The 14,160-nt window shown below is 47.8% G+C and overlaps 1 protein-coding gene and 1 long non-coding RNA gene across 4 annotated transcripts; one reads left to right on the plus strand and one right to left on the minus strand.

Moving 5' to 3' along the window:
- Window positions 1–495: 495 nt before the first annotated feature.
- ADCYAP1 (adenylate cyclase activating polypeptide 1) lies at window positions 496–8,291 on the minus strand. The gene is made up of 5 exons (XM_077900195.1): window positions 7,645–8,291; window positions 7,217–7,327; window positions 4,888–5,019; window positions 4,347–4,445; window positions 496–3,187 (listed from the first exon to the last, which is right to left on the minus strand). Exons 2-5 carry the CDS (start codon window positions 7,324–7,326, stop codon window positions 2,998–3,000), a joined length of 531 nt encoding a protein of 176 aa, XP_077756321.1. The 5' UTR covers window position 7,327; window positions 7,645–8,291; the 3' UTR covers window positions 496–2,997.
- Window positions 4,291–13,586, plus strand: LOC144315524 (uncharacterized). 3 transcript variants are annotated; one of them, XR_013381238.1, is made up of 4 exons: window positions 6,974–7,250; window positions 8,341–9,511; window positions 12,185–12,353; window positions 12,878–13,586. It is a non-coding gene; the product is annotated as an uncharacterized LOC144315524 (long non-coding RNA). The 3 variants fall into 3 exon arrangements; XR_013381239.1 differs by lacking the exons at window positions 6,974–7,250; window positions 8,341–9,511 and adding an exon at window positions 4,291–4,411; XR_013381240.1 differs by lacking the exons at window positions 6,974–7,250; window positions 8,341–9,511 and adding an exon at window positions 4,642–4,821.
- The last annotated feature ends 574 nt before the right edge of the window (window positions 13,587–14,160 follow it).

Consider the following 14,160-nt stretch of genomic DNA (forward strand, 5'->3'; position numbering starts at 1 on the left):
GAGATAGTTGTTTGTAGATCTCCAAATATATTTTAAAACCTCCAAGACTGATTAAGTCATTTTTATGCATAATTTTATGGAGACCAATTTAGTCTGCAGAGTTACTTGTGAAAGAACATGTTAGACTGGTATTTTAGAAGCATATACCCAGGTATTATCTCCCACCAATCAATAGTAACTTTCTGAATACTGAGCAATGTATATATACACTAGGGGATGGAAATTTATCTAAATTGTGCATCCTATAAGTGTTCCAACATCCATGCCTATTTATGAACTTAATATCTTCTTAGCCATCTCCATCTGAGTAGCTACTTTAAATTTTTAGTTGAATTCAGTTAACACATCAAGCAGATATTAAAGTACAGTTTATGAAAATACATGGATGCTTATAGTCCAGACATGAAAGATCTATGGTTGCTAAAGAAAATATAATCCTTTAAGAGATTTTAGTTATTTCCTAAATGTCTTTTTTTCTCCAAACATTAGACGAGGTTGCATTGTTTACAAAAATTTATTCATACAAATTTTACACACTTTATATAACAGTTATCAAAGTCCTAGTTATAGATATCATGTGTGTAATAATACTTGGTTAAGATGTTTTTATAATCAGTTGCACACAAAATAAGAGCTCCAAGACTAACATCTACCTAAATTATCACTATATCATAAATCTGCTCCAGGTTAGTAAGGCTCTTGGCATTTCTAAAAAGTATACAAAAGATTAAACTGGGTGATCTCTGTAAATGCTTGCAACTAGCCACGGGAACACTAAATTAGACTTCATAAATAAAAGGTTAACTAGAGCCCTATCTCACCACTAACAGCTGACACAAATACAGAAAACTCTGCCCATTACCCAAGAAACAAATAATTAAGACTAAAATGCAAGCCGATGTGTTGCAGCATTGTAGGGCCACTAAATAGCCATCTGTGATTCGTGGCGATTTAAAAGGCGAAGAAAGGCACTAAAGCTGCAAACTGCATCCCGTGTCACATTGCCTGAGGAGACTGCAGAATTAAAGAAAGATTGATCCCGTACACAGGACTCAGGCATAGATCGAATGCCTCTGTGCTTTCACTGCAATGTGATCTCCTGGCAGCATCCATCCCGCTTGGGAATGCAAATCCAATTCTGTTTTCTTTGATTTATGACTTCATACTGAATCAAATCCATAAAGGAAAAGGAAAGGTCCTTTAAACTTTACAAGCTAATGTTTAATCGTTTCTTGTTCTCTTTTTTTCCAAAAGAATTTGTGCCTGAATTTTGGGAGTTTGGCTGGTTTGCCTGTTGTAGCTTGATCTGGTTGCTGGGTGAAGGTTCTTGTTTATAGAGATTATTCACAGGTTCAAGAAACCGATAGGAAACAGACAGACATGCTTTCTGTAGCCAAGAAAGGATACAAGGGGGAGGTTGTCGGGGTCTGTTGGAGCTTGCTTACCTCACTCTTGACCACAAATATAAGATAGTACTCATACATTTGGAGATGAGGTTTAAATGATTTATCGGTTAGTAAAACTGAGCAACATGTGAACACTACACATTCTAATATGACAAAGGTTGGTTTTAGGAAATAAATTTTACTAAGCAATAAGCCATAATGTAGAAAAATACATTTTACCTACAAACTCAATAAACAAGAAACAAAAGGTTCATATTTAGTCCATAATTACTTAGTGGTAACTACACAGGGGTTCCTAAACTTTACAATAAGTGCTTGCATAACAACAAAAAAAGTAAGTAGCATTCACAGGTTTAAGAAAAATGAATGAAAAATGGTAAACGGTACTTTCAACAGTGCAAGAGGGTGGGAAAGAGTGTTCAGAGAATCACAAAACAAACGAGTGGCTCCTACAGAGCCGGGTTCAAAGGGAGGCATCCTGGTCATATCACGAGATGAGAAGCATTGACAGCACTGGAGAAAAACACATTGTACTTTGCATCCATTTCCAATATCCAGCGCCCAAAGTCAGTCAGGCAGAGGACCTACAGTGGGACTCGGCTTACCCTCAGCATCCCAGACCTGGGGCAGCTCCAAACCGGTCCCTCTCTGGGGTCCTCCTCTGACTGCCTTATGCTCTACCTCTTCCAATATACCTGCATTTCCTTCACTCTGGTCCAATTGCCCTAACCTCGGGACACTGAGTTTCCTGGAAGTACAGAGAAGGGAGATTTCTACCCAAGTCTCCCTTCTCTGTACGTCCCCCTTCCCAACATTTACCCCAGGGAGTGGTGTGAATTCTGGAGAGAAGCACAATTTGGATTGAGCTGTTGTTTTTATCAGGAGAATTTCCTTCTGGGCTGAGAGTCTGAAGAGAGACAAGTACACATAAAAGTAGAATCAAAGAAAGCAGAAGTACTGGAATTGCCACCCAGCGAGGGGGACAAAGGGGGACAGTGCCTAGCTGGGTTCAGCTGGGACTGTGGCAGCCTGCCCCAGAGACTCACGAGGAAAGAATGCCCTTCAGCAATTCTCCCAAATCATTACCTCCAAATCTCCCTGGAGCAGGGCATCATTATGTACAGTAGCAAATGGTCATTATTAATATCTTCAGGCCTGTCGTGGATAAAAATACTATCCTTTTAATTCCATTTTACAAAAATAGGAGTAATATTCAAAACAATGATTGTCTGTTTTTCTATTTATTTTATATAAAAACATAAACAGCTCAGGCGAATTTTCAATCCTTCTGCACACTTTGTATGAACTGCTGTCTATTATACCTATATATAATTCTTAATATATATATTTGTAATGTGTATATATATATATATATCTCAATAATTGGTCCACAAAGTATCTCTGTGCATTCTCTAGTGCTTTGTAAAAAGAAAAAACAATATTATTATCAAAATATTCATTTAATGGCTTTACTTCATACATAAATACATGTTTGGATAGAACACATGAGCGGTGACTGTTCAGTCAGTTGGGAAAGTGACTTTTCATTGTGTCAGGACTGTGTATACACAAGGTGGCTGGTAACTCATCGCTACAAATACGCTATTCGGCGTCCTTTGTTTTTAACCCTTTGTTTATACCTTTTCCCCAGGACGGCCGCCAAGTATTTCTTGACAGCCATTTGTTTCCTGTAGCGGCTGTAGCTGTCCGTGAAGATGCCGTCTGAGTGGCGCTTGGAGAGAGGCTCCGAGTCGTCCTCCGCGCCGCCGCCTAGGTTGCCACTGCAAGGACAGGGGTCGGGAAGAGGGTGTCGGGGCGGGAGACACAGGTTCAATAGCAGCGGGGAGCAAAGGGGCCCCAACCCACGCGGGAGCCCTCGGGGGAGGCAGGGTCTCCGTGCCCACCGCGCCGCCTTCCTCTGCCAGCAAGCAGCTGCGGGGGGGGGGGGGGTGCTGTGATGGAAACCCTCATCCCGCCCTCCCCTCCCGGGGCTTCCTGGCACCAAATCCTTCCAGAAGGGGCCCGGGAAGAGGCCCGGGCGCAGAGCTCGCGATGCACGCCTACCCTGTCTCCAAATGCTGCCCGTTGAGATTTGACCATCCGTGCTTTTGCGCTCAATTGTCCTAACTGTTCCTCTCGCCATCCCCAGCCCCCACGTGCAAAGAAAATAACCCAGGAGCCCCACGTGCCACGCTGGCGGGGGCCCGGGAAGTTTTACACCGATCCCGCAATCCCTGGTCAGGCAAGGGCCCTCCTCCCCTTCCGCACGCTAAGTCGAAAAACGTGATGATAATAATGTAAGTCGACAGGCTGCAGGCAAGACTTTCCATCGCATGAATTATTCATTGCGAAAAATGTAATCTGTTTCCCCCTGAGCTTTATTAAAACGTTGCCTTCCGCGGAGAGAGGTTCCACGTAAGCCCTGTGCCCCGAGTCTGTCTGGCACGCGCAAAAACGGTTTCCCTAACTGCCCACATTTGAGGATTTGTTAGTTTCGACTTGAATTTACAGTAAAAGAAATGATTAAGGGAAAAGGAAAAAAAAAAAGGCTTACAGTAAATCAAAGCAAATCGTCCCGCGAAGCTGCAAGGTTTTCAATGACTCGGGGGCGGGGGAGAAAGAGGTTATTTGGTTTCTCTTTGGGGGTTTTTTGTTTGGTTTGGTTTGGTTTTTTTTTAATTCAAAACGGATCAAACTCCAGGGTTTCTCGGCCCTCTCCTTGCCTCTCGCCGCTCCGAACGGCGTCGCCCGACTTGAGCGGCTACATGGGGACCCCGGCGGGCGGGCGGCGCAGACCCGGGGCGCGGCCGCCCCCTCGAGCCCCCGCGCACGCCCGGACGCAGGAGCGGCACCGCCCACGCCGCGCGCTCGCGGACCCCCACCACCCCCACCCGCAGCGCGCGCCCCGCTACGCCGCTTAACTCCTGCGCGAACTCTTACCCCAGGCCCTTGGCCACGAGTGTCTGCAGGTATTTCCTGGCGGACAGCTGGTCCAGGACTTGGCGGTAGGCCTTGTTAAGGATCCCTTGGGCGACATCTCTAACGGGGAGGCAAAGCGAGCGCCCGGGGTCACTGACTCGGTCCCCAGGAGGCTGTCCCCGGATCCCAGCTGCGCACGCCTGCGCCTCGGCGCTCCGGAAGGCTGACAGCCCCCCCCCCGCCCCCCGCGCCCTCCGGGGGCACAGAACTCGCGCAGAACTTTTTGGTGATGCTCCCGCGACTGCCTGCTGGGAACGGAGCGTTCCTGCTGCCCCCCAGGAACGGCAGGCGTGGGGTTGGCCGGGGCCGTAGACCTCTAGGTCCCACGCCCCCCTCTTGTCCACAAAGCCCGTCCCGCTGCTGACTCTGTCGCGCTCTCTGGTACCAGCCCGAGAGAAGAGAGGCTTGAGGGCTTCTAAGAAAAACGACCAGCTCGGTGGGCCACCACCCCGCCCCTCCCGCCGTCGCAGTCCCGGCCGGCGCGGGGGCCGCGCGGGGGTACCTCGTCTCCGCCGGGTAGTAGAGCGCGTAGGCGTCGCGCAGCGCGGAGGCGGGGCTCCCCGCGCCGGGAGGGTCCGAGTCGTAGAAGTCCTGCAGCGGGTGTCCGTCCTCGTCGTACGCCTCGTCCTCCGGCCTGCGAGGGTAGCCGGGGGCAGAAGGAGCGGTCAGTACGAGTCCCCTCTCTGGCTCCGCCGGGACCCGGAGAAAGGGGCCACTACGCACGGATTGTCCTTCTTTCTAAAGATCCGCCACGGAGAACTGCCACTTCTTCCGGGGCGCGGGAGGGGGTAGAGATAAGGCGGAAGATATTCCCCATCGCTCTAAGCCACTCTCCGATCCTTCCCCTCTGGAGGATAAAGGGTCGCCCTGCAGGACCCTGGGAAGCCGAGAGGTCAGCGCCGACCCCGAACGCCGGGCCGCGGGAAAGGACTACCCCCTACGGGCCTGATGCCTGCCCCACCCCAAACAGACAGCCTCGGGCCGGGAAAAGAAAGGTCCTCAGAGACCAGGCGCCGCCCAACGCGAAGACCCGGAGCGGGAGGCCCAGGGCGAAACCGAAGGGCGGTGGATGGGTGGGGTGTGGGGCGGCCGACTCCGGCAGCCACCCCCACCCAGCCTCCGTGCCCAGGGGAGCCCTTCCCCGCGCAGATGTAGGTCACGGAGAACCTCCGACTTCTATTTTGGGCGGGAGAGGATCTGGCAGGAACATGAATAATAGATGCCCCTAAACTTAGCCTGTTTGGCTGTGGCTCACTGGTTCTGTGGCAGGTCCGCGCACTCTGGTGCCACGCGCCCGGGGGATGTGCCAAGCACACGCGACTTCGAAAACTGCTGGGAGTGAAACAGGACTTTTAAGTCCGCCGAATAAACAGTTCGCGCTAAACTGTTAGCGATGTTGGGGCGGCGGGAAGCGAATGGGTCAACAGAGGTCCTAGAGCCCGGAGGAGCGCCGCAGTCTCCAAGTCGCCCTTGCCTAGCGCCTCAATCCTTGACATAGGGCGGGGAGGGGTGGGCTAAAACACAAAACCCCCTCACTTTGGGCCGCCGGAGAGACTTGGAACGCGGCCAGGGCAAGCAGCGCTGTCTAGTAGGGTTTAGAGTCGTACTTCGTTATCCTGCTTGCCTTTCCTCCATCCCTGGAGAGGTAAAGACGAGGGAAGCACATCCTTCCGTTCGCCCCACACCCGGCCCTTCCTTAGAGACGCACCTCCCCTATAACCCGGCGTCCCATATTCCCTGAGTCTTTCTGGCAACTCTCATCCCTGCCCCGTGCCTCGATGCTGGAATCCTAATGTGGAAGCCAGAACCCATGTCTCCGGCCAAATCAGTGGTCAGCGACCCGCCTAAAGGCGACGGTTCTTGGGCGCGGCTGCGAGAAGCAGCTTTGCCGGCAGAAAGCGCGCTCCTAGCTGCAGGGAGCCGCGTGCACCGCGGGGCGCGGAAGCTGCGCTGCAAACGGAGCGTCCACTCCCCAGCTGACCGCCCCGGGACATTGGGGCTGCGTAAGGAACCTAGCAGCGCCAACTGATTACAACCAGAGTTATGAAAAAAAAAAAAACCAAAAAACAAAAACACGGTTACTCCAGCCTCGGGCGGGCAGGATTGTCCTGGTCCTGCCTGCCTGCCTGCCTGCTTTCTCTTCCTCTTTCCCTGCATCCGTTTCATCCGTTTCTCCCCTTCCCTTCCAGACTCATTCTTGTTCTTCCTTCTCTCAAATCTCTTTTCCTCAACTATACCCGGCCAACACTCCCCCTCCCCAAAACAGTCTGAGACTCAAATTGCAGATGGAAAACCTATCACTTGAAAGAAAGCTCTTCCAGGGGAAACAATTCGAATTGAAGTGAAACGGAGATCAGAGGAGAGAGAGGAAGACCCCGCCCCGATAGTCCAGAACAAGCTGTAACAAAGCAAAGTCCACGGAGCTTCACGCTCAACCCTCCAACCTGACTGCGGGAGAGAGGAAGTTCTAACTCAGCTAAGAATAAGGAAAAGAAGTCAAGCTCGGGGCCCGGCCCTGCCCCTCCAGCGGGCGGGGCTGGGGGAGGGGAGGTTTCTCCAGCAGGCTGAAGCTCGGTGGCTCTACCCCGGCCCCTTGGCTGCGGCGGGCTGGGGGAGGGGCGCTGAGCCGCAGTGGCGCCTGCCTGGCCCTCGCGCGGAGACGGAGACCCGGCCAGGGCCCCGGACCCGCGGCCCGACCCCGGCTGACAGCGGCGTACTGGGAGCCCGTGGGGAGATGGTCGTAGCCAGGACCGCGGAACTGCAGGAGGAAGACCACGAGGAAGTGTTGGGGGAAGCCAAGCCTCAGCTCAGCCTGGGCGGCCAGCACCTACCTGATTCCAGGGAACCGGAGTCCTGCGGCGGCAGGTGAGCAGTAGACGCTGCTGTGCATTATTATCCCATAGACCAGGAGGGCCAGCCTCGCTCCGCTACACATGGTCATTCTGCGCAGGAGGGAAAAGAGGGCACGCAGCTGTCAGAACGCCCCTGGCCTTTCACCCTCCAACCCCAAGAAACTCTCCGAGCTGGGGGAGGGACAGAGCGAAGCTCCGGCTCCCGGTGTTGAATACCGCTTAATGATAGCCCGTGGGCGCCTCTCGCTATAGTTAGGAAAAATATGTATGTGTATACCCAGTGCCCGATAACTCGCCAGACCTAGTCCGAGGAAAGCTAACTCGTACCCTGATGCTGGTGAAAGAATCAGCAGTCAAGAGTCCTTTGGTTTGGTAAGATATTTTTCCCCTTACCATTCAACTCTTACCGCTGCTCGGAGAGGGTTTGTTGCCAAGTAGGACGGCGGGCAAAAGGCTCCTCCAAGTTTCTGCGCTGGAGTCACAACCCAAGAGACATCACCGTCTGGCGTTAGTGTCTGAGAAGCCGCAGGAAAGAGCTGGAGCAGCAGGAGGAGCTGGAGGACTTGTTTGCTGAGGCCAGTATTCTGTTCAAAAGTTTGGAGAGGACAGAACTAGGAGGAAGCGTGACACCGAGAGAAGGGGGCGAGGAGAGAGATGTACAAGGAAGAAAGAGGAGGCGAGGAGCTAAAGTGGGGGTGGGAGATAAAGTGGTCTAAGTCCACCAGGAGAAAGAAGTGATTAAGGAAAAGAGGGAAAATCAAAAAAGAAGAGGAAGGAAGAGAGAGAGGGCCGAGGCGGCTGGTGTCTGTTGAAACCGCCTGGTCAGGCAGTTGTGCAAGTCGGCAGCGCCTTCTCTGCTCTGAGGTCCCTCTGGCTGCGTCTGAAGCTGCGGCTTCTGCTGCTGCTGCTGCCGGTGGTTACAGAGGTGACCGGCCCTCTGCTCCTATTTATATGTGCAGTTAGCAGAAATCTATCTGAAGGTGGTTTTAGAAGAGCCTTCCTTGTCAACATCTGTCTGCCTATGGCCTTTAAGTACAGAATATTTTGTTGCACTGTTGCGCTCCGATTTTTATTCATGGAATGACTTCCTTTTTTTTTTTCAGTCACGTAATGATCGGGTATCAGAAAAAGACGTCAGCATCCTAGTCCCTCAAGGAACATATTAACTATTCTGTGCTGTCCTCTTGGATGATAAGATCCGGAGTCATCGACTTCTCATAAACACCTTTCACTCATACAATCCAATTTTTAAGAAGGGCAATTATTTTGGTGGTTTTCAGTTTTGCCCATTTTTCAGGGATGGGTAAAGAATTCATAGAATTTCGAGGGTGGTAAAAGTCATGTTTTTGATTATGGCCCTACAATTTCTCTTTATTTTTCATCAAGCCCCAGCAATCAGAGCTCTGGTCTCTGGAATTAAGCACCATCAAGCTCTCCTATTAATAAATTTAATTTAGATCTCCTAATTTCTTACGTATGTTCTTTTAGATAGACAATTAAATGTGGAAGTCGTTTTGTTTTTAAAGGGAAGTCTTGGAGGATTTTCAGTAAATCGCTAATGAGTCTGGCTGTCTTTGACAGTCTGGCTAGGAGTAGATTGATTAGAGTTAAAGCTGCCTCCGGAGCATGGCCTGTGGAGCTGTCCAAGCTCTTAGTGCTGAACTCTGGTCGCAGATACTACACACATTGAAAATTGCCATTGGTTTAATTTTTCACCAGAGCCTCTATATCTGAAGATTTGGCACTAAGAGTATTAATGTGGCGATTCACTGTCCAAGTTCCCCCGCTGTTCAGATACATTCCCCCCCTTGCAGTGTCCATGAATGCCCTTAAAGCTGAGAACAGTCATGCCCACATTTGAGTAAAGGGCATTCTGTTTCCTATTAGTCTTGGTTTTTAGATCTCTAGATGGCCTATTTGGATATCTTCACACTTTCTGTGGCTCTTACTGATTTTAAAGATTGAAGTTGTGAAATTGTATTATCCACAAAAATTGAAATTTTAAGAATTTGGGAGTGAGAAATATGTTTTCCCCCTGTATTTGCAACTTGAGTTCTGTTTGGGGAAATACAGACAGACTGGGAAAGCATGAGGATTCCCAGTACAAGTTCACTTGCTGAGGGTTTCTAACGGGAATCCCTCCATTGGGAACCGTTAAATTTTTTTTTAGCTGAAGATGACGTGGGAAGAGGAAAGCAATAAGAGAAGACTACAGCCACCCGGAGGCTTTCAAGCCCCTGGGCGATTTAAGAAGATTCCTAAATTTCTACTCCAGTAAGAGAAAATCAGGTCTTTTTTCTTTTTATTGCTCAAAGGAAATAGAGCCATCAATAACCATTACTGTGCATTTTAATTATTTGGATCCTAAACAAAACTTAGAGGAAATGGCAGTTTAGTAGGAATATTTCCTATTATAATTTGGAGCTAACATTTAAATAAACTATATTAGTTCTGCGTGCTTTTTCTAAGACAAAATTATAATGCTTCTCATTCAGAATGTTTTTCCTACTTTCTTTCTTTTTAAAAAGATTTATTTATTTATGATAGACATAGAGAGAGAGGCAGAGACACAGCAGAGGGAGAAACAGGCTCCATGACAGGAGCCCAACATGGGACTCAATCCCGGGACTCCAGGATCACGCCCTGGGCCAAAGGCAGGCACTAAACCACTGAGCCACCCAGGGATCCCTGTTTTTCCTACTTTCTTATTTAAGATTTAATATTTCCTTCAAGAAGACAAAGTTTGCTCATTTCCTGACCATGAAGGACCAGAAGCCAAGTGCTTCTTCTTAGTTTATTCCTGGGGATGCTTCAGATTGCCTGCCTGCAATAAAGCTATGAACCACAATCGATGTGGGAATGTATCTCTTTGTCTCCAGTGCATATGTTCGCCTATTTATGTTGGAATGTTTACATGCATGTGTGCTGTTTAGCTCTGCCTCTGGAGTAAATTCGCATACAAAGAGCCTGCGGTGAACACGGCCCACCAGATAATCAAGCAGAGACATCTTTCTTACCAAAGCTCCCAAAGCTATTACCCACTGTGACTTTCCTGCCTTCCGCCTTGCTTCACGTCAAAGGTGAACCCGATTAAAATCCTTACTCCTCTCCCACGCGAATTCTGAAATGAGTTCAATCTGTAGAAATATTTGAAAATTTCCAAGACTTCTGGTACAAATTCACTACTCAACTTTAGTAAAGGGAGCCACCATGTGGGGAGAATGTTGACTTCATTGCCTATCAGCGGGAAAACCACAAACACCATTAACTTTGTGGGGAGGATGATGGAACTACTGGCTCCATGGCCCGCAAGAAACCAGGGTACAGTTGTGCCACTTCCACTCTGCTTAGCTTAGGCATTCAGGACCTAACTTAGAGGGCAACTCGGGACACAGCACTCCAAAATTAACGATTTTGCCTGAACCCATTCACGAAAGTGAAAGACTATGCAAAGAATTCATTTTGAGATTCCCAGTCACTGACCTCCAGAAAAATCAAGCTTCTGAGATCCAGCCCTTACTTGGCACTAAGACCCACCAAGCCCGGGCCCATCAAGCCCGGACCCACAGCGCCTGGGGGAATCGAACCCAGGACAGGACCGTCCCACAGATTTTTTTGTGCCACTGACCATCTCTGATTAGGCGAACGTGGCGCCCTTTAAGCAAGGAAGTTTCCCTATTCTCTAAAATCCTGGCCCTGGACTCTTGAGCCGGGGGATTACCGTGAAGGCTGCGGAAGTGGAGGAACTAGAGGCTGAGGCCGGAGCTGCGAAACTGCTAAGAGTCTAAGGTTGTCCCCCTCCCCACTTCGCCAAATCCACCGGTGTGAGCGCAGGCGCTTTCTGCTTTCTATTGGATGTTGGCAAATATGGGGCAATGGATGTCTCAAAGACCCATACTACCCCCAAGGTATCCCCCGAGAGTAGTCATTTGCCGTTCATGTCGAGAAGCATTCTAACTCAAGAGCGTTAACGCTGCCTTCAGAGGGCCTTTGTGTCTGGAGAGCGGCAAAAAAAAAAAAAAAGTGCATCAGGCAGAAATGCGGAGCTGGAAGGCTCCAGGCCACCGAGGCAAGCCCTGACGAAGTGTCCCGCCCGAGGCCGCGTAGGAAACAGCGGCTGGTAGGGACTAGTTCACTGCAAATGCAGGCATCCATATGGCTTAAAGGGAGGCCTGGGGCCTGAGCAGTGTATCGGAAGGGCGCACAACTAACGCAGCCTTTCTTGGAGAAGGGGAAAGAGGAGGGAGAATGAGAGGAGAACTGGGGCAGGACAGGACAAGGGGGAGAGCCTTCCAATTTTATCCTATCACCGTGTTTCTCTCCCAAAGAGATGTTTACATCCTCTAATTGAAAATGGCAGGGGAGAAGAGGGAGGGAATGAAGAAGGGACCCAAACGTTAGAACTTCCACTTAACAATTAACACAAAGGAATTTCAAGTACCCTCTCCTTACAGCCCCGCCCTGTCCCCACAAAGTTTGCCAGACAAGTAGAAGAATTCCTAGGCAGCAAAGTTTCTTTCCAGGCTGTGGAGGCGAAGCCTGGCATAGACTAGGCAAGATTGGAATCATGTCTAGTTAGAAAAGCTAGTGCAACTACGGAAATCTTCCCAGTGATAAGTTTCTCCTTTGTTCTCTGAGAGCTGGAGCCAACGGAAAGCATCACTTTGGGGCTATGCCTCCACCTACCCAACACAGGCTGTTTGAAAGTATTTGTCAGCGGTTTAGCGCCGCCTTCAGCCCAGGGCCTGATCCTGGAGACCTAGGATGAGTCCCATGTCGGCCCCCCTGCTTCTCCCTCTGCTTTTCCCTCTGCCTGTGTCTCTGTCTCTGTGTCTCTCATGAATAAATAAATAAAATCTTTAAAAAACATATTTGTTGAAAATGGTTAAAGACCCTTAATTTCAATCCTCTAGTGTATTAACTGCTTTTGTCCTATTTGTCCTTAAGGTATGAAAACAACTTTTGGTCTGAAATGGCAAATGCTAGCTACAAGTCAAACCAATATTTGCTTGAATTGTTTTTTTCTGGTCACTTGACGCATCTGTCTTTGCTGAAGTTTCAAGCCTTGAAACTTCAATCAACATTCGATTTAAAGAATGCTTCAGCCCTTGAAAAGGTGAGTTTTTGTATCCAAACAGGAGGAAAATGTCTAGTATATTTACTGAGACTTTGAATTTGCAGATGGCTTCACATTAGCAAATACCTGGCATAGACAAGACTCAGATCCTTAGGGTAAGGATATTTCCAACACATTCCTTCTGGCCTACCTATGCATCCTACACATAGTTTCCATGTGTTCACTTTTCCTTTTCTGGCTATGTGGCCCTCCCCGTTGTCCTGTACCTCCACCATCACCATTCCCTACCCTCACTGATTTTTTTTTAACCATATGAAAGGACATGTTTGCATACAGCATCTTCATAAATTCCTAGTATGAATATTAGTAAATCAGATTGGAAAAGTCCTATATTCTCATTCTACTCATTTCTAGCACTGCTTAGTATAGGGATCAGGCTATCTAGTAAGCTTTTTCAGTGAACAAGCTTGATGTAAAACATTATTTCCTCATATCAGTAACAAAAGTAAATTACAAACCATATTCAATTTCACTCTAAACTTTTTCTCTTCTGACTCTTCCAGAAAATGTGATGACTAATGACTCACTTCATACCGATTACACCTGTAGGGAAACCCAAATGTTCTGCAGCAGAACATCATGACCATTACTTACTGGACTGCCTGCATCATGCCCTTCTGAACGCACTATGAAGTAAGAAGCTGATGAGCTTACCAACAATGTGTCACGATTTCTCTGACCTTCCGAATTTAGTGCTTCACACACTCTGAAAACAACCAGGAAGACTTCCCAAGCCACATGAGCAAAAGCATCTCTCTAATTCAGGAACAGAATTACACACTCACAGGGCCAAGAAATTTGGTCATTTGTTTTTAGACAAAGCAAACACTCAAGAAGCAAAAACTGGGATCTAATCTTCACTTCAGGTTTGGATGATTTCAACTGTCTCACATATGTGGCTCTTCTAAGACCTTATTCTCTAAATGTTTGTTTACTGGGTACCAAAAATATGTACCCCAGACTTCACTGTGCAGCATCTGCCATATTCTCCTGAGATTTCTAGAACATGTCCTCTTAAAAGACAAAAACAAGAACATCTTCTCTCTACTTCAGTCTAAATTCTCTGATCATACAAGGCTTAATTGCAGGAAGAAAAGCTTGGAGAGGATCCAGGAAACCCAATATCCTAAATGCGTTTTTATGACAGCTTCTGAAAATGTTGGAAGATCTGTGTGTAAAATAAAACAAGATTTCTATGTATAAATCAAAAAAGGATAATGGTCTATGAGTTCATAGCATCTTAAAACTTCATCCTCTTGGTTTAGACTCTTTTATATATCTGTGAATATAGGTCTCTTTGTAATATATTTTTGAAAGATTTTATGTATTTATTTGAGAGTGCATGAGCACAGTGGGAGAGGGAGCAGCAGACTCCCTGAGCAGAAAGTCCAATACAGGACTATGGCTGGATCCCAGGACCCTGAGATCATGACCTGAGTGGAAGGCAGACACTTAATGGACTGAGCAATCCAGTTTCCCTTCTTGGTAATAATTTTGGAGGCTTTGTTTTTCATTATCCTTATTTCTAGCACTTTGTGGTAATAATCATAACTCTGCAAAGACTTTTCAACTAATCTTTCTCTCCACCCAAATATACACAGGCATGATTTTAAGTTATCATCTGCTTAGAATACTATTATATTTCCATGAGTTTACTATTTTAAAACTTCAATTATTATTTCTTTATATACTTTAAAATTCTTCCTTCCATGGGACTGCATGATTTTGCTACTCATAGTTAATAACAGCGATAATAACTATTTAGTGAACACATATTACGCTAAAT

This window comes from Canis aureus, chromosome 6 (genome assembly GCF_053574225.1).
Source record: "Canis aureus isolate CA01 chromosome 6, VMU_Caureus_v.1.0, whole genome shotgun sequence".
Classification (NCBI taxonomy): Eukaryota; Metazoa; Chordata; class Mammalia; order Carnivora; family Canidae; genus Canis; species Canis aureus.

Bases quoted from the DNA above. Each gene is read 5' to 3' on its own strand.
- ADCYAP1 (XM_077900195.1), bottom strand. From the start codon at position 7,326: ATGACCATGTGTAGCGGAGCGAGGCTGGCCCTCCTGGTCTATGGGATA. The intron at 4,446-4,887 runs GTACCCCCGCGC...CCTCCCCGTTAG, and splicing joins TACTACCCGGCGGAGACGAG to AGATGTCGCCCAAGGGATCC. The intron at 3,188-4,346 runs GTAAGAGTTCGC...CTGTCCTTGCAG, and splicing joins CTCGTGGCCAAGGGCCTGGG to TGGCAACCTAGGCGGCGGCG.